The 22,903-nt window shown below is 39.8% G+C and overlaps 2 protein-coding genes across 18 annotated transcripts in view; one reads left to right on the top strand and one right to left on the bottom strand.

Moving 5' to 3' along the window:
* Window positions 1–102: 102 nt before the first annotated feature.
* On the top strand, window positions 103–11,855 carry EXOSC8 (exosome component 8). Of its 2 annotated transcripts, none has more exons than XM_030445540.1 (11): window positions 103–213; window positions 2,207–2,238; window positions 3,333–3,396; window positions 5,052–5,125; window positions 5,675–5,720; window positions 6,757–6,862; window positions 6,950–6,995; window positions 7,230–7,326; window positions 8,303–8,423; window positions 11,068–11,174; window positions 11,642–11,855. In XM_030445540.1, coding segments are annotated over exons 1-11 (810 nt in total). In that variant the 5' UTR covers window positions 103–212; the 3' UTR covers window positions 11,758–11,855. The 2 variants fall into 2 exon arrangements, with proteins under 2 accessions (XP_030301400.1, XP_030301392.1); XM_030445532.1 differs by having other exon boundaries at window positions 2,202–2,238.
* Window positions 11,783–22,903, bottom strand: part of SUPT20H (SPT20 homolog, SAGA complex component) — a 34,450-nt gene continuing 23,329 nt past the window's right edge. For 5 of the 16 annotated variants that reach the window (XM_030445431.1, XM_030445440.1, XM_030445437.1 and 2 more), the window contains 5 exons: window positions 22,064–22,376; window positions 20,832–20,986; window positions 18,384–18,439; window positions 13,815–13,920; window positions 13,096–13,277 (listed from right to left, as the gene is read on the bottom strand). In XM_030445431.1, the coding sequence (XP_030301291.1) occupies window positions 13,123–13,277; window positions 13,815–13,920; window positions 18,384–18,439; window positions 20,832–20,986; window positions 22,064–22,376 (785 nt within the window). In that variant the 3' untranslated portion in view covers window positions 13,096–13,122. Of the gene's footprint in view, window positions 12,315–13,095; window positions 13,278–13,814; window positions 13,921–18,383; window positions 18,440–19,797; window positions 19,938–19,969; window positions 20,071–20,831; window positions 20,987–22,063; window positions 22,377–22,903 lie in introns of those variants that run through there. The other 11 variants (XM_030445451.1, XM_030445509.1, XM_030445456.1 and 8 more) reach the window with 8 other exon arrangements.

Genomic DNA, 22,903 nt, shown 5'->3' with positions numbered 1-22,903 from the left:
CAGCGACGCGGAAGCGCCGCCGCCCTGTCCCTCCCCTCCTCGCCCCGCCCGGGCAGGGGCGCTGGGGGCCGCGGGTGCCCCCCGGCGGCAGTGTCCCTCCCGCGCTGCCGCCCCGCTCCCCTCCGCCGCCGGGTCTCCGGCAAAGGCTTCCGGGTGAACGAGGCGGCGGCACATCCGGGACGGCAGCGGCGCAGCCATGGCGACGGCGTTCAAGTAAGTGACGGGCCTGGCGGCACTGGTGCCTCGGTTCCGCGGCACTGGGCTGTACCCTCCCCTGCGGCGCGCGGGCACCCCTCCGCCTGCGCCCCAGGGCCGAGGCAGCGCCGCCGCGGAGGCCCGTGGGGCCTTTACCCCGTTCCCGCCGCGGGCCTGCCCCGTTCCCGGCAGCGTGCGCCTGGATGGCGCACAGAGGGCTCCGGTTTGTTCTCTGTAACTGAGACACACAAGCGATCGCTCATCACAAGGGATCGCTCACCACCGGGGATCATTCTCTTTACGGCGCTGTGTGGGCTGCAGGGCAGCGCCGGCAGCCGCCCGGGTTTGGGGGGTAAGCCCGCGGTACGCGCCGTCGCGGTGTCGGTGCTCCCGGTGGAGCTTCCTGCGGGACAGCCCAGCGGTACGTCTGACCGCCGTGGTGCTGTGCTCCGGGGGTGCGGACCCCGCCTTGGGGCATCTCGGTACCGGGTAGGTGTGGGCAGGCGACGGCTCGTCCAGCTGCCAGGGAGCCCCGGGGTGTGCGAGGAAGGGCTGGACGAGCTGGGCTTGTTCGGATTTGCTTGAAAAGGGCTGGGTGTCCAACGCGGGGAGCAGTCAGGGGTTGAGCCAGCTAAAAGGGCAGCGTGTGGGGAAGACAAGAGGTTCACTACGGATACCAATTAAACATGATTCTGAATAGATCTTGTGGGGGGGAAGTCACAGTGAAGGGTGGCCAACCAGGGAGGCTGTGGCACCATCCTCAGAGACAGTCAGTGCAGTTGGATGAGGCCCTGGTGATGCATCTCCTCTGTATGGACCTGGTTTCGTTGAGGGGTTGGACCCAATACTCTCCTGAGGCCCCCACCAGCCTGAGCTGTTCTGTGGTTCCTGAGGTGTTAGAAATAGAGGAGGACAGCCTTCTCTCTTCAAGGAAAGATATGGGCAGAACAAGTTCAGTGAAGTAGTACAAGGAGCTTAGAGCCGTAGGGAATTCCTGCTCCTTATAGAATGGTTTGGGTTGGAAGGGACTTTGAAAGATCTAGTCCAACCCCCTTGCTGAGGGAAGGACATCTTTTGCTGGATCAGGTTGCTCAAAGGTGTCTCCAGTCTGGCTGTGAACAGTTCATCGACTTTTCTGGGTGATCTGTTCCTTGCCTCTTACAGATTTATGTCTTAAATGTGTGAAACAAGGTTTAGGAAGTGTTGTTACATGAGTGTGAAAAGATCAGGTGGAGTGTTGTGGTTAAAAAATAGTACTACAGGTCCAACCTATGGGAAATGGGTTAATTCATGCTTGCCATTATGAATTGTGATACCTCTATATGTTAGTTTGTGTGTGGAAAACTTGTGTCTTCCAGTTATCCTTTTTTTTAGTGCTTATTGTGACAAAACTGAAAAGCCTGTGTTCAGATATTAATGATGATTGTATGAATATTTCTACTCTAATGTTCTGTTCTTGAAATACTAATACACAATCACTGTTATTAGTATGTAACTAACAATAAGCATTAATTATTTCCCAACTGAGGCACTGCATGAAGCGTATTTCTTAATTTTAGATTTTCTTAAAAATTATAAGAAAAACTTAACATTTCAAGACACTGAAATTACTTTGGACCATTTTGTACATCTAAATGCAGTCTTTGAACTAACAAATACTTGGATCACTAATAAAGTCGTTCTTTCTGCATTTGGTTCAGGAACATTCTACACCTTTGTCTCAATAAGCATGACTTTTGAATTTAAACTAATAGTCAAGAATATTGAGGTTAAAGTAGTTTGTGTTAGGTGTATGTGCAGGCAGGTTCCTTGCTGGAAGTGAAGTTAGGAAAACATCTTTTTCTTCCTCAATTTAGAGCTTCCTCATTTTTCTGTAACTGTGTTGCTAAGCAGCTTTGCTGGGCAACTTGGTTATTAAACTGTTATTGCAGTTTTGTGGTTGTTTATCTTTTTTATTCTCTTACCCAGGACCTTGCATGTGATCTTCTCTTTCTATTTTTTTTTAGAACAGTGGAACCACTGGAATACTACAGAAGATTTTTGGTGAGTAAAACACAATATGAGTGTAAAATTTGCTTGTAAGCAATTTTTTTCCTGCTCACTTCTGCTTCTCTTACCCATCTGTATAAAACCCTGGAAGTGTAAGGGAAAATAAAAAAAACCTCACTGAGCAGAGGAAGACTGGTCATACTCTTCAGAACATATATTTCCATTTTCTGTCTGTAGCACTGTTGCTGGAGTAGGTTGTGTTCCTGTTCTACTTGATGGGTAAATACTTCTGTTGGCCCTGAAGACAACATCAGTTAAATTTGTTCTGTGATGCTGGTTTGTGTCTAGTACAAAATTATGTCAGACCAGGCTTTTAGATGCTACTAAAAATAAATAATAGTGAATATCACTGCTAACCATGTGAAGGAAAACCACTGACTTTTTAGTAAATTAAATTAGTGTATCTATTACTGAGGTGGTGTCGACTTAGAAATGGGTCCAGTATTATTTCAGTCAGTTTTGGGTCTTAGAATTGAACCAAAAGTCTTTGCTTTTGAGAAGCTTGAAATCATGATGAATAGTAACTCAGATTACAGTGGTGAATTGGTGCAGTTTTGGACTTAAGGTTCAGGTATTTTAGACCTTCTGACTGACAGTATTTGAACACTGAGGTTTTTTTGAGGGGGGAACTGTTTTGTATTGTTTGGTTTTTTATTTTAGTTCACTCTAACATTAATTTTAAGGCTCCACTAGGCAGGGGTGAGGGAGAGGAATTGCCCTACAAAATCTTAAACAATACAGGGAGTTCAAAATCCTCAATCTAAGGTATCAGTAAGTATTATTTTTTGGATGAATTCTGAATTTAGCCTGTAGTACTTACTCTTGAGACCATCAATTTACCAGTATATTTATTTTCTAAGTGAATTATAATAAATTAAAAAATAGGGTTTTTTGTGGCCCTCCAATCATAAACTATCAGTTGATGAAAAGCTGGATGCAGTGCAATCAGGTTTCCTTAGCATTTTGTAACTGCATGTTTCTACTAAAAAGAAGAGAATACTATTATATATGAACTTGTGTTGCATAAATGTTGGCGTTTTACTTAATAAAATATGTTTTTTAATTTGAGCTTTGTAATTTTTGTTTAGAAAGAGAACTGCAGACCTGATGGAAGGGAGCTGGGTGAATTCCGGGCAACCACTGTCAACATAGGCAAGTACTTACTTGGAGTAATGATAAGGGGGGAGATATTATTACTTTCAGATTATAATAATTGGTGACCCTAAGCACTTGCTAATCAGTTTTCTTGGTGCTTGCATTTTAAAACATGAAAAAGGAAGGATTTTTATTTATAGTTTCAAGTGCCAAACTGACCAGTACAAATACTGACCAGTGCAAAATTGGTGCCCTCTCATCTTAAAAGACAGAGTGATTCCTGGCTTCTGCTTTTTTTTAAACTTGGTGAGCAACTGTCTCCAGCAGAGGCAACATACCTCTTGCACAGTGAGAAGCACCACCTTGCCCACTTTCTCACACCTTTCTCACACCTTGTAATTTCTAAAAGTAAAATAGAGGTTAGTGTACCACTGTGGAATAGTTGCTGATGGTTGACTTGATACTGAAGGTCTCTTCCATTGTAGAACACTGACTTCCATTAGGTCTTGCTGTAAATCATCCAGAACATGGGTTTATGGTATCCATCTATGATTTAGAATACTTTAAAAAGTATACAACAGATCACTGTTGGCTTCAGTTCTATTCAACATATTCATTAATGGTCTGAGTGATAGGGGAAAGTGTACCCTCAGCAAGTTTGCAGATGACACCAAACTGGGAGGAGCAGCTGATACGCCAGAGATTTTTGCTGCTGTCCAGAGGGGCCTCAGCAGTCTGGAGAAATGGGCTGCCAGGAAACTCAGGCAATTCAACAAGAAGCAGCACAAAATTCTCCACCTGGGCAGCAACAAACCCAAGCACCAGTAGGTACTGGGGGCCACTCCACTTCAAGGGAGTTCAACAGAAAAGGACAATGGATTCCTGGTGGACACAAGGTTGAACATGAGCTAGCAGTGTGACCTTGTTGCAAAGAAGGTCAGTGTTATCCTGGGCTATTTTAGGCAAAGGGTTGTCAGCAGGTCAAAAGAAGCAATTCTCCTTTACTCAGCTTTGGTGAGGTCATGCCTGGAGTGCTGTGTCCAGCTCTGGGATCTCCTGTACAAGAAAGACATGGACATACTGGAGAGAGTCCAACAAAGGGCCACGAAGGTGGTGAAGGGACTGAAGCATCTTTTCTGTGAATAAAAGCTGAGAGAGCTGGGGACTGATCAGCCTGGTGAAGGCTGAAGCAAAATCTTATCAATGCATATAAATACTTCAAGGGATGGCACAAAGAAGACAGAACCAGACTTTTTGCATTGGTGCTTAGTGACAGGACCATAGGCAATGAGCACAAACTGAAACACTAGAAGTTGCCGGTGAACATGAGGAAACACTTTTTCTTATTGTGAGAGTGACTGAGTACTAAAACAGGTTGTCCAGAGATGTTGCAGAGATGCCATCCTTTGAGATATTCAAAAGCCATCTTGATATGGCCCTGGGCAAGCTGGTTCTAGGTGGTCCTACTTGAGCAGGGGGCTTGGATCAGGTGATATTCAGTCCTTCCAGACTCAACTGTTCTGTGTGTTTGTGTGTGATTGACTATTTCATAGAGAGATTATATTCCCATCCTGGATTAATTGAGACTTTGCTTAGCCTGTGCTTAATACGAAAAGATGGAAGGTAAATACATTGTGGAAGTGGATGTTAATTAAGGCCCTTTGAATGGAAAAAAATATCCAGATTTTTTGAACAGCACTTTCTCTCTTCAGGTTCAATTACGACTGCAGATGGTTCTGCCCTGGTGAAGTTAGGAAATACTACAGTGATTTGTGGAGTTAAAGCGGTATGGTTGGGTTTTATTTTAACTTGGCTGTCAGCTGAACTTGTGCAATCATGTTAAAAATGAATCTCCTTTAGAGTTACAGTATGCCAGTCAGACACAAGTCCAGTCTTTCACTTAGGTACTCTCAGACATGAAACTAAATACATCATTCACTGGCTAATCCTTCTTCTGCAGTCTGAGAACATGTGTTTTTGTGGGGTGCATTGTGTATGGAGAAAGATATACACAAAGTCTTTGTTATTTTTAGATAAAAGCTATGTAATTGAAGAATTACTGAATATATATCAATAAGTGCATTGGTAATTAGTTGGCTGGACAGTTAAGTGCCTTGTAGCCTCAACTTTTATTACTGGCCTGCCATGAACTAGGAGACAATTACTGCATGTTTCTGTATTGAGTTTTCCTATGGGAAGAATACAGTCAGGGCTGATTAAAAATTGCTCTTGTAAATCTCATTGTAATGGTAACTGAGAAGAAAATGACCATTTGTATATAGAACTTTTGGAAAACCTTTTTGTACAAAATTCAGCTCTTTTTTCTTTTCTCCAGGAACTTGCTGCACCCTCAGCAGATGCTGCTAATAAGGGTTACATTGGTAAGCTTTTCAGTATGGATCTTACTTGGATCTTGTTTGCCAGAAGGGTTGTAATGATGGGTCTGGTTTAGTGTATTGTGAAGATTTCCGAAAAGAGTGAATTTGGGTAAAATTGTATTACTTTCCTTAAAATCAGTTTCCAAATTGACACGTAGGACGTGGTACTTCAGAAATTTCAGAATTCCCTCTGCTCTGCTAGTGAGGTGTCCATGTAAAGCTACATCCTTGTTGCTGATTCCAGGCCAGGCTGACAACAGACCTGCAGCAGAGGGAGCATGTATGTTAAGAGGGGTAAGGTTGTTTGTCTAGAAAAGGTGGTGGCATGCAAGGTTGTGCAAAGGAACATTAACTTTTATCTTGAAGTCTGAGTAGGCAAAAAAATTGACTCTTTACCTGTTTATTTCTTGGAGAACTGTGGAAGTCCTAGGGGTACATTTTCATTCCTGTTTGGAGTTTCCTTTGAAATAAAAGAATTCTGTGGAACTGAGAGCTTTAAGCAAATCCCTTTTTCATAAAGCATCTCTAAAGTATGTTGTTGTCAGTGAACTTGATTATACTTAGGGTTTTCTTTTTGTTTGTTTTGTTTTTCCAGAAGTGTTTATGCATATTTTTGCTTCATGTCTAAAGCATCAGGTTTTAATGGCTGATGAAAAGCAGATAGCATACCAGTAAAGTCAGTGTTATTTCTTCGTTTACTTAAGAACGCTTGGCACTTAAAGTAGAGTTTGTGTGGGGTTGATATTCATAGCAGGTTTACAAACAGAAAATGGTATTTAGGAGTATGTGCTTCTCCATGGAATGTATGGTTTCTGAGTACAAACTACTACAAGTTTTTAAATACAAACTCACACATAACTTTATTTTTGAAGGCAGAAGTAGGAAGGCTTGATTAAAAAACTTGACTGAAAAATTCTTGATCTTGCCTTTCATTTTAAGTACACAGAATGCTGTTAAGCATGCATATTGTCTTACTTCTGTTTCTGATACCCCATTGCCTGCTTTTGATAGTTGGTGATTATTGACTCTTGCTACCTAGTTCCAAATGTAGAACTGCCATCCCTCTGTTCAACGAGGTTTCGCTCTGGACCACCTGGTGAAGAGGCTCAAGCAGCAAGCCAGTTCATTGCAGATGTGATTGAAAAGTAAGAATCATCTTAATGCAATTAAAATGCAAACACCTCTGCAAGCCAGTTTACTTTTTCCTGGTTTACTCTCTCATTTTATTTCAGTTCACAGATAATAGCAAAAGAAGATCTATGTATTGCAAATGGCAAGGTAAGTTGTATCTCAGAATGAAGATGGACACATGAGCATCAGTGTTAAAGGAGGTATTTGGGATTACAGGTGGTTTAGTTGGTTTTGTTTTAGTATTCATAGCTTAATTGACATCTGAAATGTAAAAAAATCACGACAGAAATAAGTATTTTTGTTCACATGCTCAGCATTTTTTTAGATACTGCATGATTAGCTTAGCTGCTATATCTCACCTGTGCAAACTTTTTTTCATAGCTTGCCTGGGTGTTATACTGTGACATCATATGTCTGGACTATGATGGAAACATTTTGGATGCCAGTGCCTTTGCTTTGTTAGCAGCATTAAAAAATGGTAAGTCTTTTCTAGAGCAAGAGACACACTCTTGATTATCATTGCTTGGAGAAATATTAGTTTTGAATCATGATGAATAGGTAACTGGTTCAGCATTCCTTCAGACTGCTTTTTCCCTGTCATTTGAATGCTAAATTACTAAAAAGCAAATACAAAGTGGAAATGATGGTATGGATGCTACAGATGTCTAACACATGGGGAGCAGGATTACTGCTCTCTTGTGAGAATAGTATCTCTTCTGCTATGTGTTTTTCTCCATCAGAGATCTGAGTCTTTCAGCAGTGGTTATAAACAACTTTAATCGGGGCTTACGTTGTTAATGTATTCTGTGTAGGCAGAGTAAGTTGTTGGGTGCTTTGCTTATATGTCACAACAGAATATTTCTAGCTTAACTCATTGTAGTTTGAAGAAAAAAACGTTTTTATGCATGCTACATTGATTATTCACAGGTATGGGGGTTGTAAAAGCATGTAGGAGGCAGTAAAATGGAAGCTTACAGCAAGGCCTCCCTTTCTAACTGAACTGCTTGGCAGAGAATTCTATAGCTACTTTGCTCTTGGTTTCTGTCTCCAGCACTGGTGGGTGGTCAGATCAAGAGTTTTCAGGGGATCAGACTGCACTGATTTTTATATGTCCAGCAGGCTTTCTGGGGAAAAGGACTTCTTGTTAAGTAGGACTATAAAGGTATTGTAAGTACATGGCATTTTGGAAGCCGAAAATACTTCTGTGTAAGGAAGAATGTTAGCTTGAGGAGAATGTTTTCTCAGATGGGTAGTTCTAAGCTAAATACATTATTCAAATCCAAGATGTTTTTAGTACAGAACATCAGTAATGTGGCCAAAACTCTATTCTGATCTGTTACCAGTGGCTTACCAATATGTAAAAGAACAGCTTAAATATTTCAGTAGTACTGGATGTCTCTAGGCCTACTAAACCCAGTAATGTCTAATTTCATACTGTTGTAATTTATCTTCAGTGCAGTTGCCATCAGTTACTATAAATGAAGAAACTGGCTCATCACAAGTTAATTTCAAACAGAAGAACCCCTTGATTATCAGAAAGCACCCAGTTGCCACATCATTTGCTATATTTGATGAGTAAGTTCCAAAGTGTTTTGTGCTTATGAAAACAACTGTGTATGTAAAAAGAACTGAAAGACAGTGAATGCTACCAGTGGTGTTTCTGGACTTGTTCCTTACTTCTGCTAGTGCAGAATGTGCAGTCTCAGACACTGCTGTTTCAGGCAATGCAGATTCACTTGATCTTAATTTTGTGGCCTTGCTTGTTGAACTGACGTAGTTCTGTCATATGAATGAGTGTGCAGAACAAAATGAAGTCTGTCCAACTTCTTCCTGTGACTTCTGGAGCAGAACTGGCTCCCAACCTAAAAGATAAGCTTAAAACTACAGGAATAGGTTTTATGTTTTTACAGTATCTTTAATACAAAAGAATGTTAGCAATCCAATAATGTTTTAGAAGTCTGCGTAGATGACTGCTATGAGAGATGGCAGTTTTTGAACAGCTTATATGAAGGATTTACTCAGCAGAGAAAGTAAGAATTCATGGTCCAGTCAGAACAACAGAACCTCTGGATAACTGAAAATGCAATTATCCAAGATGAACCATGACCAGCACTCATAAGTCATTGCTTATGTAGGTAAAGAATCTGATTATGAGAACTTAAAATAACCACATCTGAGAACTTGACTTCTCACCTGGAATTGCTTTCTGGCTCTTCCAAGTATGTTAAGTATGTGTTCTGCTGCTGTTTATAAGAAATGCAGTTATTTATGGTGGTATGCATTTGAAAAGTAGAAAATGACAGGATGATTTTAACTGTGATTTAAGATTTGGGTACATTTAGAGTCACCAGAGATTTATGGTTCATTAATCTTGTATTTGCAGAAATTATTAATAGGCCCTTTCATTCAAATATGAGATGGGATGGGGGGAGCACTCAACTCAGATGTTGGCCAAGTAATTACCAAGATCAAAGAAGAAAATTACCAGTTCTTGAGAGTCTTTCTGTTAATTGCTTAAATGGCAACTCTTACAGGTCTGAAGTTTGATGTAGTCCGAGTCTGTATCATAGGCATTTACCAGTAGAATATTATTTGCACACAAATCACACATACTTAGCAATGAAATTGCCTTTGGAAGAAGGTTGCTTGTTGGGCTTTGTTCCCTTCACTGGAATGGACTCGTTGCATCACACAAATTACCTAAATCTCCCTTTAATTCCTCACACTGAACATTGAGGGGGTGTGTGCCTTTGTGGGCCTGTTTTATGTGGCTTTTGTGTTTAGTTTTGTGGCCATTTTTGTTTGGTTGTTGTTATTTTTTAACTCTGGTTTATTTACATACTCTGGCTTCCAGACACATTTTTCTTCTGTGTCAAAGCCCATCCTGAATAAATGAAAACTTCTGGGTTGCTGGATAGAGTGGGCATGGCTGAGGAGTGCTGGTGCAGGGCACCACAGCTGGGGGGGTCAACCCACACATAAATATTGCTTATGATGCCATCTCTGCATGTGTGCCAGGGCCCTGTGTCACACAAAGGGACAGTGCTGCACAATGCATGGGGGCAGAGTTACTAAAGCAGTATTTTTGAGTAGTTTAGCTATGGACTCATGTTTTCATTACCTTGTTGCTATTAAATGGCAACCTGAAACTCTTGGTAAAACCTTTAGTTACGCATTGTGTAGGAGTTCAGTTTGAATTCAGTTCCATCCATTTTGTATCATCAGCTCCCACAGCCTTGCTGACAAAACCTAAACTTGTCATAAACATCACCAGTATAGGAGTACTCCAGCTGCTAAACTGAATTTGATTACATCACTACTAGATTTCAGTTGAGCAGTGTAAACTGAGGCTTCATTAAGCCTTCAGCTAACCTGTCCTGTCCTAAAATCTGCATTTTGGCCAAATGTTTGTAATGGGTTATGATTTCTTGGGGTTTTCTTTTGGTTTTTTTTGTTTGTATGTTTGTTCATTTTTTTGTTTAGTTTTTTTGTTTTTTTACATGAACAGTTTAAGGCTGAATGGTGATTGCTTTTTTTAAGTTGAAGTTTTTCTTGTGGCAAGTTGGCCTATAGTTTAGATACTATTTTTTCTTTTTCTATTAGTTTGCTCTATTTGCAATTTATTAAATGGTTCAAAAAATAGCAATATGTAATCTCTTTCCATCATCTTCCATGATGCTCAACAGTTTATTTTGGCTGCCTTAAGGAACCCAGGAAATCTACTTTTGAACTATTTCCAAATTGAGTAGTATTAAAGAGTTCTATGAGAAGAAACTGAGAATTACTTGGGTGAATTCACCACTGGAAATGAGTTTTGTATTATGGTCTAGTGAAGATTAGTGAGGCCTCCACCTAAAACTTGTGCCATTTTCTTGGTGGTAACAGTGATATAAGTGACTGCATATTGCAAATTGCAATGTAATGGCATCTTTCTGCACTACATAGTTGTCACAAATCTATGAAACTTAGGCATAAAGCTGCATTTTCAGCAGCTATTTTAATAAACCTGCATTTGTGTATGTGGAATCTCCCACTTAATATATTGGGTTCTTTTTCTTTTATTAAAATTGGTGCATTTGGTAAGGAAACTAATAAGCTGGGGCACTAAATCCAGTGACAAGTATTTTGTAAGACTAAAGTAAAAATTAATGTTTACATTGCATTAGTTTTAAGAGAGCAACATCTACTGATGTGTCTGCACATGCTTTCCTTTCACAAGCACATTACTCATTGTTGATCCAACTGCTGAAGAGGAAGATTTAGCAACTGGAACAGTAACTGTTGTAACTGATGATGAAGGAAAACTATGTTCTCTCCATAAACCAGGTACTTCCAAGTTTATTGCACAGGAACCTATGGGGATTATTATCTTTTCTTGACCTAGATGTTATGTACCTGCTTTTCTGTGTAATGTGTGGGTGCTTAAAGATAACAGGCTCTCTGCTTGACAACTTAGGAAATTACTTTCTCTTTAAATTAATTTTGAACAAGGTGGTATGACTGAAGCTGTAGGTCCCCATGATTATTGTTTCCTGCTTAAATAGTCAGAATTCTAAGTGCAAAACAAGTCAGAGCTTGACCTGCATGCAGCAAAGGAAAGATTCTGAGCACAACTTACAGTTTGTTTCTGTTTGCTTTGCTTGAGGCTAGCTGGGGAAGCTGTATGTTCCCCAGGTGAAAGGTGCTAGTCATGAGAATTACTGCATTACTTAATACTCTCATTTAGAAGACACATTTAGAGATACTTAACTGAAGTATAAATAGAAAGTCAAAATGTTCCTTTTAATTTTTAGGTGGAAGTCCTCTCACAGGAGCCAAGCTTCAGGACTGTATCACCAGAGCAATTACAAGGCACAAAGAAGTAAAGAAGCTGATAGACAAAGTGATAGAAAGTATAAGGCCCAAGTAAACCAACAGTGAGATCTTTTCCAAAATGGATTTGTAAAAATTATATTTGTTACAGTGTTCACAAACCTTTTTGTACTAAATAAACAAATACCAATACTACATTTACAAAGTTCATTTTTCTAAAATGTTTTTCACCCTTGTACTATGTACAATGCTGCCGAGTGGTAAAAAATACGAGATAAAGTTCTGTTAAAAAAAGTGACTTAAGGAAACAACACACTAGCTGCTTTATAGATGAAATCTCTAGAGTCTGCAGGGTTGGCTCCCCAGAACAGTTCAGTTATTTCAGTGTAACATTGATAGTTTGTTTTCCTACCAGTAATGTAAAACACTGATTTATTTTTAAGCTTTCTCCTTTTTAATCTGAAAAAAAAAAAATTCCCTCTGAATCAATTATTTAGAAGGGGAAAAAAACCCCAAAACTCAGGATTTTGGAGGGGCCGGTGTGCCTCTTTTCCTTTTACTTTTTGAGTGGCTGCCTGAATGCTGCTGGTGCCGCAGGTGAGCTGCTTGTGCTGCTGCTGCCATAGCCATTTGATGCTGCAAGAATCGCAACTGCTGCCGTGAAGAAGGGGGAGAAAAAGCTTGTTAGCATTGACTATAAAGTTATGTTTCACATCAGGAAGAATGGGAGGAAGATGGGGGTGGGAAATGAAAAGAAAAAAAAATGAGGAAGGACCAGGTGGACGAAAGGAATACACTGTGTACTGGGGCAAAGAGTTACAGTCAAGCAGCACCAGTGGCACAGAAGCCTGCTGAGGGCATATCTGATGTTTTACAGGGGTAGTGGGACAGCTTTGGTTCTTTGCCCTTTCTCTTCATTGCAGTAACTGCAGTAACTCAGCAACTTCAGTGAATGTTTGGGTTAGGCAGGACATTTGAAACTTAACGCCCTTCAGTGTATGCACTTGTATTTTCTCCATGCATCACAGAGGAGACTGTGCTAAAAAAATACTAAAAATATTTTCATAAAGCATCTGAATGACAGAATGCTAACAGGAATGCTTTGCCAGAGCTGTTGTTTCCATGTACTGACTGTAGCAGTGCTGTATTTGAACTTGCAAGTTCTTACATTAATAGTGTCTTGAACTCTACTGGCACCTGGCAGGGCTTATTTAGTTATGTGCCACAAGCACTCCTTGAATGTTGGCAAATCAGGAAGGTGGATGGTTTAAATGAAAAAATAAATTCAGTGCTCCAAGCTGAGAGAACCGCAGATTTAAAACATTTCATAATAAAATTGGCCAAAAATTCATGGGTTTTTTTAATTTGCAAGGCCACGAAAACATTAGTTTAAAAAAAATAAATCAAAAGGGCAAAATTTTTGCTTTTGGAGCTGAGAATTGTATTTTTTTAATTTTATTTTTTAAACAGAGTGAAGTTGCTGGATTACTTGTATCTGTTGCTGCTGCTGCTGCAAGGCTTGTTGCTGTTGCTGTTGTAACGCAGTAGAGAGCTGGAGTCTCTGCTGAGGAAGGGTTTGCCCAGGTCTGTTCACAGCAGAGCCAAGCTGAGACAACACTAAGAAAGGAGAAGGGGAAAGCAGGCAGGTCAAAGAGGTCAGGTCAAGTTTGTCAGGGTTGGGGAAGGAAGACATAGGAATATAGTATGACAGAAAAGGGGGGGTCAACAGCATTAGTTTCAGAGTCAAATTGGGAACAGTGCAGAATAAAGTATACGTGATACATATACTCTGTTAGTTAGAACAGAACTAGATTATGAAGTGCTTGTGGAGACACGAAGTTTCTCATACTGCATGTTAAGCACACAGCTAAAGAAACATTCCTCAATGAAGTTTGGCATGGAAGTTCCCTGGATTTTCTTTATGCATCAAGTGTAACTCATTTTTATGTGACGCTGTCAATTTGCTACACTTCCAAAGAAAGCAGAAAAAGTGCATGCTTTAAAAGTCCAGTTTTCTTGTGTAATTCATATGCTGATAATAAACAGCCCACTGTTCTGAGATAACATCAGAATTCTTTAGGACCAAACTTCATTTCAGTGTGAATTTATCAAGGTACACACTTAACTACAAAAGGAGGCTCAGCAAGCACATACCTGTGGCCTGAGGTGGCATAAAATTCCCTACTCCAGTCAGGTTAATTACAGCAGCTTGTTGGGCAGATAATGCCTGATCTTGATTGGATGGACCTTGGTCAGACCCCTAGCAAAAATGAAAAGCTTGACCCTTATTACCAAACCTTGGTATCATTGAATAAGTAAATAAAGCCAATGTGAAGGCAAACTTCTGAAGTGCTGTTTAAGAACATTCAGTTCTACATCTTCCACTGTGTGTAGATACAGGTTATAAGACACTACTGAAGTAGAATGAACAGCTGTTGAATGCCCCAAAACAGCTGTTTTGGCAGAAATGCTATTATGCCTGTTACCCAGCAGAAATCCCATGTTTTTGTCAACTTCCCTGCATTCATCAGAGTCTGCAGCCTATGGCTGCAATCTTGATGACATTTCCTATCTCACTCCCAACCCCAAAGTCTTCAGGTTATACCTGAAACCATCCATGTGCACAGGTCCTAATCAATCAAAATGTGAAAAGGCTGAAACTTGCAGTCACATGTTCATATTATGCCACACACTCCCCAATTACATAAAAAATAACAAACTCTGCTTTTAAAATTCTATTTCTAGAACAGAGTAGTTCTCAAACTAATCACTAATAGAATTAGTGGAATCTGATCTAGCGTCTACCAAAGTCAGAGAGTACTGAATTATGACCTTTTCTAGAACTTACTTACATTATGCATTGATTCTTAAAGTGGGGAAATAAGTGTTAGATATGAAATTCAAGCACGCTGCAGGTCTTATCAGTCAAAGGGAAAAAAATGCTTCTTAAAATAACCTTCTGAAATAATGCCAATAAGATCTAAGTAAACTTGATCAAATGACTGCAGATTAAGACATCATCATCTCAAGGAAGACAACTAAGACAGTCTTATGAAGTCATAGAACCAACATTTGGGGAAAAACACTGAGACAAGAATGTATATACTCTGTTGGCAGCACATAAAATGGGTTTATCTCCTTTGGGGAGGCTTAGGTTTTTTCCTTTAAGCACTTGGATCACATACAGTCTTGTCCTTAGGGAAAGCTAAAGAATCTAGTATTGAGAATAACTCTGTTTAGCTCATGACCTTAGTCTTACTCTATAGCATGGGGTAAGAGAGAAGTTCCTTAGGGCAAGTTAGGCAATGCAGAGATTGATCTCCTCCAGAAGATCTTTGTGCCACAAGAAGGACTGGGCTTACACCAGCCTATTTGTAAATGCCCTTGAAGTCTAGATGAATGTCAGACAGAGCCCTTGAATGTCCAGAAAATAAAAAAATAAAACCCAGTATGAGTTTGCATGATTTTTTTTTTTTGTTTTAGCAATTCAACTAGTAACTGACATTTGGATTCTGAGAATATATCTGAAAGTCTCCCATTAAACTATCCCACATTCCAGAACAAGGCCTGTGACACAGGAGGCGATACACCATAACAACAGCCTATAATAGCACAAGCAAAAAATATTATGACAAACTGAGGATCCAGTAGAGACTACTTGGGAAATAGAAGTCTTGCATGTCTGGGAAGATGAAGAACATAAAAGCTGAGCAGCTAGTTTTCTCTAATTGCTGCATGATTTCTGGTAAGATTTTCAGGCACAGGTAGAACAAGCCACTGAAAATTTGCCATTTTGAGGACCGACAAATTGGTCTATCAAGACTTTAGACTTCTTCAGTGATTAGAGCTTTTAATACCAATTACAGGCAGCAGTAGAACAAATGTCTTAAGATAACAGTTTTAAAGGCAACTGATCCTTTCTCTGGTGCAAAGAGAACAATTCTGTTGAACTACAGCCAACTCTCACCACTGTAAGTAAGAAGGTATAATTACTCTAGTAATCCTGATTTTCTACTCCATGCATTTGCCAGTTATGATAAATGGGACAACACAAAGCTGATTTTCCACCACTCATTCAGTGGGCTGGTTCTCTTCACACTAGAGTAAGACAGTGCTTAGCCAGTTGTTTTGTTATAGCTCTTATGTACAGGATAAAACCAAGGGGGTATAACCCAGCTCCAGCCAGGGCAACAAAGCCACTACAGATTTCGTAGCTTAAGAAGGTTTTGGAAAACACTTTGCTCCACCTTTGCCTCAGATCAGTTCTGTAAAGGTTGCAGTTCTGCAGGTTGCAGGCTGCTGGGATTGTTGCTATGGAGAAAACTGTGACAGCCACTGCTGTCATTGCTGGAATGGGTTAAAAATAAGTGAACCACCTGGAAGCTGTTGAAGATTAAAACCATAATTCAAACTGCTGAGTTTCCTGCTGTCCTAGGATGAGCCTGATATTGGTAATGGCATACTTCTTGGAAATTTGTTTTGTTTGGGTTTTTTTTAAAAAAATCCTTTAAAATTAATCAGTTTCCTAATGCTGTTTGTGAAAAAGCATTAGGAAACAAATCAGCATTAAATTATAGCAAGATACTTCCACACAAAAAGACATTATTATTAAGTAAAATAGTAGACATTGTACTGATACTGGAAATTTAAAAGGTTATTCTTCAAAAGCAGCATGTATTACTTCCACTTTCAGAATATTCCCCTGAATTTTAACAGATGCTTCCAATCAACAAACTGGAAGGTCCAAAGCAAAAAAACACAAAAAACCCCAAAAATAATAATAAAAAAATTTCAAGTGACATGGTCTTGATTCCTCTCCCATACCCCAGCTTTAATTGCACTAATTTCAGCTAAATTGTCCTTGGCTTACAGAAGTGGCAAAGGTAGCTTGAAAGAATGTACTTCAACATAAACTCATACAAATACAAACATTACATTTTAAGGAAGAGCTCTACTGTGGCATAACTGCCTCCTGTGTCTGCCCTTTTACATGCTTCTGGAGTGTGTACACACATGGGAGGAGGAAGCAGCAGAGCTACAGCTCATCTTTTACTGGTATTGATTTTTGGACTCATTTTTAACATCTGCTTTAACTGTTCAGTATCCTTGTTGGTGACATGGATGGTGGCACAGAGTCCATCCTCAGCAAGTTTGCTGATGACACCAAGCTGTGTGATCTGGTCAACCTGGTTAAGGGAAGGGAAGCCACCTAGAAGAACCCTGACAGGCTTGAGAGGTGGGGCCCATGCCATGATCCTCCAGTTCAGTAAGGCCAGGTGTAAGGTCCTGCACATGAGTCAGGTGTGCCAAAGGCAATTACAGGGTGGGTGGAAAATGAATTGAGTGAGAACAGCACTGAGAAGGACTTGGGGGTAGCACTGAGAAGGACTTGGGGGTAGCACTGAGGACTTGGGAGTAATGGCTGGGGAGAAGCTCCACATGAGCTGGCAATGTGCACTTGCAGCCCAGAAAGCCAAGCATATGCCGGGCTCCTTGAAAAGAATCATGTCCAGCAGGTCAAGGGAGGTGATTCTACTCTACTCCAGTCTCAAGAGACCCCACCTGGAGTGCTGTGTCTGCGTCTGAAGCCCCCAGCACAAGAAAGACATGGAGCTATTGGAGTAAGTCTAGAGTAAGGCCATGAAGATGGTAAGAGGGCTGGAACACCTCTCCTATGAAGACAGGCTGAGAGAGTTGAGATTGTTCAGCCTGGTCCCAAGGAGACCTTTTAGCAACCTTCCAGAATCTGAAGAGGGCCTACAGGAAAGCTGGGGAGACATTTTTAACAAAGGTGTATAGTGATAGGATGGGGGGTAACAGTTTTAAAGAAGAGGGGAGATTAGATTAGACATGAAGAAGAAATTGTTTAGTGTGAGGATGACGACACCCAGGCACAAGTTGCCCAGAGATGTGAATGCTCTATCTCTAGAAGTGTTTAAGGCAAGGCTGGATGGGGCTTTGAGCAACCTGATCTAGTGGGAGGTGTCCCTGCCCACTGCAGGAGGGCTGGTTCTGGAGAATCTTGCAACCCAAACCATTCTTTGATTGGTAGCTGCACTTGTACCCTTGTAACTTGCACATGACTTCAAGATGCAGGAATGATACCTGGTTCCACAAACACTCCCTGTTCTTTTAACTGGTGCCCTGACACAATATGCAACTTCTGCTCATGTTTGCATTTGTTCATATCCTTAGTGAAAAGAAGATATTTACAGACTTTATAAACTCCCCGCCTTACATGATGAACTTCTATTTCTACTACCAGAAGGTCTTTAAAGCTATTACTGCACCTACTTGTGCATGTTCAGCTCAGCTTTTAGGCCTTATATATGCAACCCCTGAGTGATTCTAATGTACTGTTTTGTATTTTTAAAGTGGTTATGATTTCAGTTTAAAGAATGATTTGTAATAAAAGCCTATGAAAACCCTGCAAATAGAAGACTGCATTTTCAGATTCATCTCTTGAATTCAAATGTCAGCACTTTCAGATTGTCACTGAGAGGTAGACTGCTTTGTTTTGAGCTAATATACTTTCTCCCCATTATTTTTATGGAAGTAGCTTTTCCTCTTGTTCTAAGCGTTCTAAATAAGCAACTAAAATTTGCAGCAAATAGTTTGATAAACTGGCTTCAAAGATCTGTAGGGGGCAATGTAAGAAGCAGAACTAAACATGTCTCTGAAGAAAAGTAAGAAATTATTATTGTGTCCAAGTGTATTAATTACCTGAAGAAGATTTAAGGACCGAAGATTTGATGCATTTTTCAAACCAAAGGGGCTGCCTGTTAAAGAAAACATCTTTTTATTAGTAGGAAATCTTTACTTAATTATATATGTGTATTGCAATTAGTGCATCTTTCCACTGGGATAATTTCTAAACTTTTGGAAGTTGGAAAACTGGCAAGTTTAAATGTTATGCTTTTAATACAAGGCTGCATTTTACCTAATGTAATGTTACCTAATGTTCATTGATATCCAGACTAAAAGTTAGAGAGCTGTAAAGAAAACTCTATTGCCTCTACATGCTGTACTCCATAACCTATAACCTATTAAAACATTTTTCACAAAGGTGAATGTGGAGATTACCACTTTTGCAGTTACTCTTCAGTGATTCTTCTTCCTTAAAAAGCTCTACTGTTTGTACAGTAAATCCTGAACTGTCCAAGGGCTCAATGAAGTAACAGGCTCTCAGTTTCCCAGTCATTAACAGAAAACCAATCCCACACAGTCTTAGCAAGGCTTCCCCAGCCCTTCTCCCCCAGCCCCACCTCAAGGGCTTCTGCAAAGACATATCTGACTTGTAGAGCTTTTGGCATTATGCCACATGGCACTCTTCAAAGCTATGCTAAAAAAAAAGACATATATGTGGTAACTATGAGTTGGGTATAGAAGGGATACAAACGTTTCAGTAAAGCAGCAGCTGCCAAACGGGATCCCCCAGAGGTCTGCCACTGACCTAGCTCAGCTCACTACTCCCATCTGTTATGTGTGCAATGGAGTAGCATGTAAAAATCTGTGACACCATGTTGGTTGATAGAGCTTTGGAAGGACAGAACTGGAATTAGAAGTGATTCTAGGGAACTGAAGAAAGGGTCCAAAAATCTGTAATATTGAATAAGACAAATGAACAAGTATAAAACCGTAACTGGCTTTGGGTCTACACAGCAAGAGGGAATGTGAGAAGCTACAGCAAGTCACAAACATATGCAAATCATCCACATCACAAACTATAGAACACACAAAAGAAAATAACCTCTTCAAACAGTTGACATTTATAAAACTCACTGTCACAAGATGCCGTAGATGTCAAAAACATAAATGGGTTCAAAACCCAGTTAGATAAATCCACAGACTAGAAGTCTAGCACAGGATACTAAGCCCAGAGATCCACGTGGATAGTCTTCAGCTGAGAAAGTCTCAAAGCTGTAGAATGCCAGAAGAGGTGGAGCTGCATACGAGGGATGCTTCTCTTCACAATTCTGCCTCACCTCAAACTCTCTCCTAAGTATTCTCTAATGGCAACTATCAGAGACAGAATGTAAACTGGACAGATTTTTGGCCTAAACCTGTAAAGCCATTCTTACGTTAATGTAATGCTGTTGTGAAAAATACAAATAAAAAATAGGCAGACCTCATTTGGGGAAATGTTAACAGGAATGTTGTGAAAGAGATGAGATGCATTTATTCTGCTGTGCTCCAGTGTGGTAAATCAGCCAAGCTCAGGCTTGTGTCCAGTTTTGGTTATCACATTTTAAGAAGGATGTAAGCAAATTGGACAGTCTAGAAGAGAGTGACAGGATTATGAAAGGTTTGAAAAATACGACCTATCAGAAAGAGAAGACAAATGTGGGACATGACAGCATGTTTGATACTAAGAAAGTAAAGAGAAAGGGTGAACAACTATTTTTCATGTCTGCAAGGAATAGGAGAAAAAAAAATAATTTAATTTGCAATTAAGGAGATGCATTACAATTAGAATGAAACATTTTGTACAAATAATGAACTACTCCATTCAAACAGCTATTAAGGGAATTTTCTTTAGTGAAGTTACTTAAAACCAGTTTAGATAAGCATTGGTTCAGTCTGGTTTAGATAGATTTGACTCTGCCTCAGAGAGCAGTTAGGGATGGGTTATCTTGAAGTCTCTTCCATACTTCTGATTTCATAATCATACGTTTGGGTTTTTTGGTTTTCATTATTTTTCAGAAAAAATAAACTAAGAATTTAAGTGCTGCTTTAATGAAGACTGAGGCCTACAAATTTCCATAGTCGTATTTGAAGGTGATGAGGAACTGATTGTCCTACTAGAATAAAGCAGTATCAGTGATCAAATAAAATGTCCTGCACATGTAAAAAAGTGATTCTGTTTTCTAAGTTTAGTCATGCTTTTTTTTCTGGTGGTCACCAACACATTTGAATTTGGAGTTTCTCTCAGACTTCCTACTGAGCATACCAAACAATCCATGTTCAGAGTACATTTCCTCAGTCTAGCTCCCCGAAAGCAAACAATCACAAACACAGCCTACATTTGCAACACAAGAATGTCTATCTTGTTCCCAAGCTGTCAAATACACAATCTGTTCACACAATGGCCACTTCCATCCATGGTTCTCACAACATTTTCTTTACATTGTCTCTATCAGCAGAGTGGCTTTTCAACATATTCACACTAACCTGCTTGAGAGGCAGACTGCATTGCAGCGGGCAGCGCACTTGGTACCAGACCTCCTGATGGTAAAATGCCACTCAGATTTATACCTGCAGGGGCTATGGCACCAGTGTTGCACCCCAACATAGGGTTTGAACCACTCATCAGTGTCTGTGATCCACTGTAGAAGAGGAAAGATAAAAAAATCAAACCCAAATGGTACAAGAAAATCTGAGTAATTAAATTTTTTGCCTCCTGACAAGTAAATTTTTTGCCTCGTGACAAGTAAATCAATTCTTTGCTATAAATAGGATTATGGATAAAGCATCACGGTTGCTTAAAAATCATTATGCCTAGGGTATAAGACATATGTAAATTCATATTCTTGGCATGTACAATTTCTTTCATTGCTACAAGTGGTCTTTTTATTCCAGAAATACTGAAAAAATCAATAGACTTCAAAATGGTTGTATTACCACAAAAAAAAGTTAAGGAACAGATTTATGTCTTCTTCTTGCAGTATAAAGAAAAATATGCCTCTAACTAATTAACAGGCATCAATTACTGAACATCTTGGATGAACAATACAAGTGTCTGATACGTGCATTGAAGCACACTGGGTCTTACACTTACCAACTTACACTGTCACAGAATTTCACTTAGTCTAAAAAGCAGATCATGTTATATACCATACGATCTGTTACAGCATGATTTTTTTTTTTATCCACAAAATAAGTTTTATGGATCAAAGAATGTTTAACCTCAATGTTTCTTAAAGTTGTTTGAAAACAGATTTGTTTTCTTGTATTTTATGTACAACTTTCAATTAGAGGCATTTTAGTATCAAGTCTCTTTTCATTTGGAGTGGTCTGCATGATATCCCACCCACATATCTGTGATTAATTAAAAAAATGCTTTCAATCTTAAAGAGCTAAACCTGAGAGACCACTTAAACTGGGGCTAAGCCTCATGAAATTCAGCTGTATGCATCCAAAGAGCTGAAATCATGATTTTCTTGACAGACCTTTTCAATGTTCTGATAGTAGGTGCCTTCTATTGGAGAAATACAAAGCATTTCTACTGGCTCCTCACTTCATAATTACAAGGTAAATGATGTTTTTGTATTGAGGATCCTGAAAAATATTTATCTTAATGGATGCTGGACAGGCTGGCATCACTCCCACACTTCTCACCCCACTGCCCAACAATCAACCCATCCAGGGCAAATTAAGAAACCATCATTAACAAAAAAACTTACCACACAGAGCCCACTACATTGATGAAGTTAAGTCCTGCAGGGTTTGCCATGACCTGGGTGGAGGCTGTTCCTGTAGTAATGGATGTTACCATGGTGGAAAGAGGAATGGTCATTACGGGCAATGCCTGGCTCAGAGACATTTGTTGCTGAGCAAACGGGGTTAACAAAGTGGGCTGAGGGGTGAAGCCTGAATCTTGGGGAGTAGGGGTGGCAGTAGGGGTAATAGGAGTTGAGCTCTGAGCATCAGGAGGGTGTGGGGTCGATGAAGGGGTGTTGGTTGGAGTAGGAGTAGATGGTTTAGGAGTTCCAGACCCTGCTCATTGAGAAAAATAAAAAATGCTAGTTTGTTATAAAAGGCCAATCTTTTTTTTTTTTTTGTATAATAAGGTTAATGGAATCTTATTTAGCACTGTCAATTTGTTCCATTTTTTTAGACTGCAAGTGTTAATTTCTATGCGACATGAGTGTTGCAGCACACACTCATTGTTAAAGATGTGGTATAATTATACAGAAAACCCATTTTCCATGCTTAATTTCTTAAGCTGTACACTTTCTTTCGTATCCTCCATTAAGTTCTTCCCTAATTTATCACACATTGTTGTAACTCCACTCAGAAATACTGCTACTAAAATAAAACGATTTCTTAGTGACCATTTTAACCTAATTAATGGTTTTGTCCTAAAATGTTAAACATCTCATCTATATGCACTCCCTGCACTATAGCATGTTAAAAACATGGAAAACTATCAACGAAGAACATAAGAGTATTTCAATAATTGTGGGGTTGATCTAAATTTCATTAGATAGCTTAGCTCCCACTTGACAATTTTTGATTTAAAA

This window comes from Calypte anna, chromosome 1, assembly GCF_003957555.1.
Source record: "Calypte anna isolate BGI_N300 chromosome 1, bCalAnn1_v1.p, whole genome shotgun sequence".
NCBI lineage: Eukaryota > Metazoa > Chordata > Aves > Apodiformes > Trochilidae > Calypte > Calypte anna.
The sequence above is the reverse complement of the archived record's forward strand: the minus strand, read 5'-3'. Positions and strand labels throughout refer to the sequence as shown.

Coding starts and splice junctions, on each gene's coding strand:
- EXOSC8 (XM_030445532.1), top strand. Junction 6,863..6,949: donor ATTGCAGATGTGATTGAAAA/GTAAGAATCATC, acceptor ATTTTATTTCAG/TTCACAGATAATAGCAAAAG. Junction 11,175..11,641: donor ATGTTCTCTCCATAAACCAG/GTACTTCCAAGT, acceptor TTTAATTTTTAG/GTGGAAGTCCTCTCACAGGA.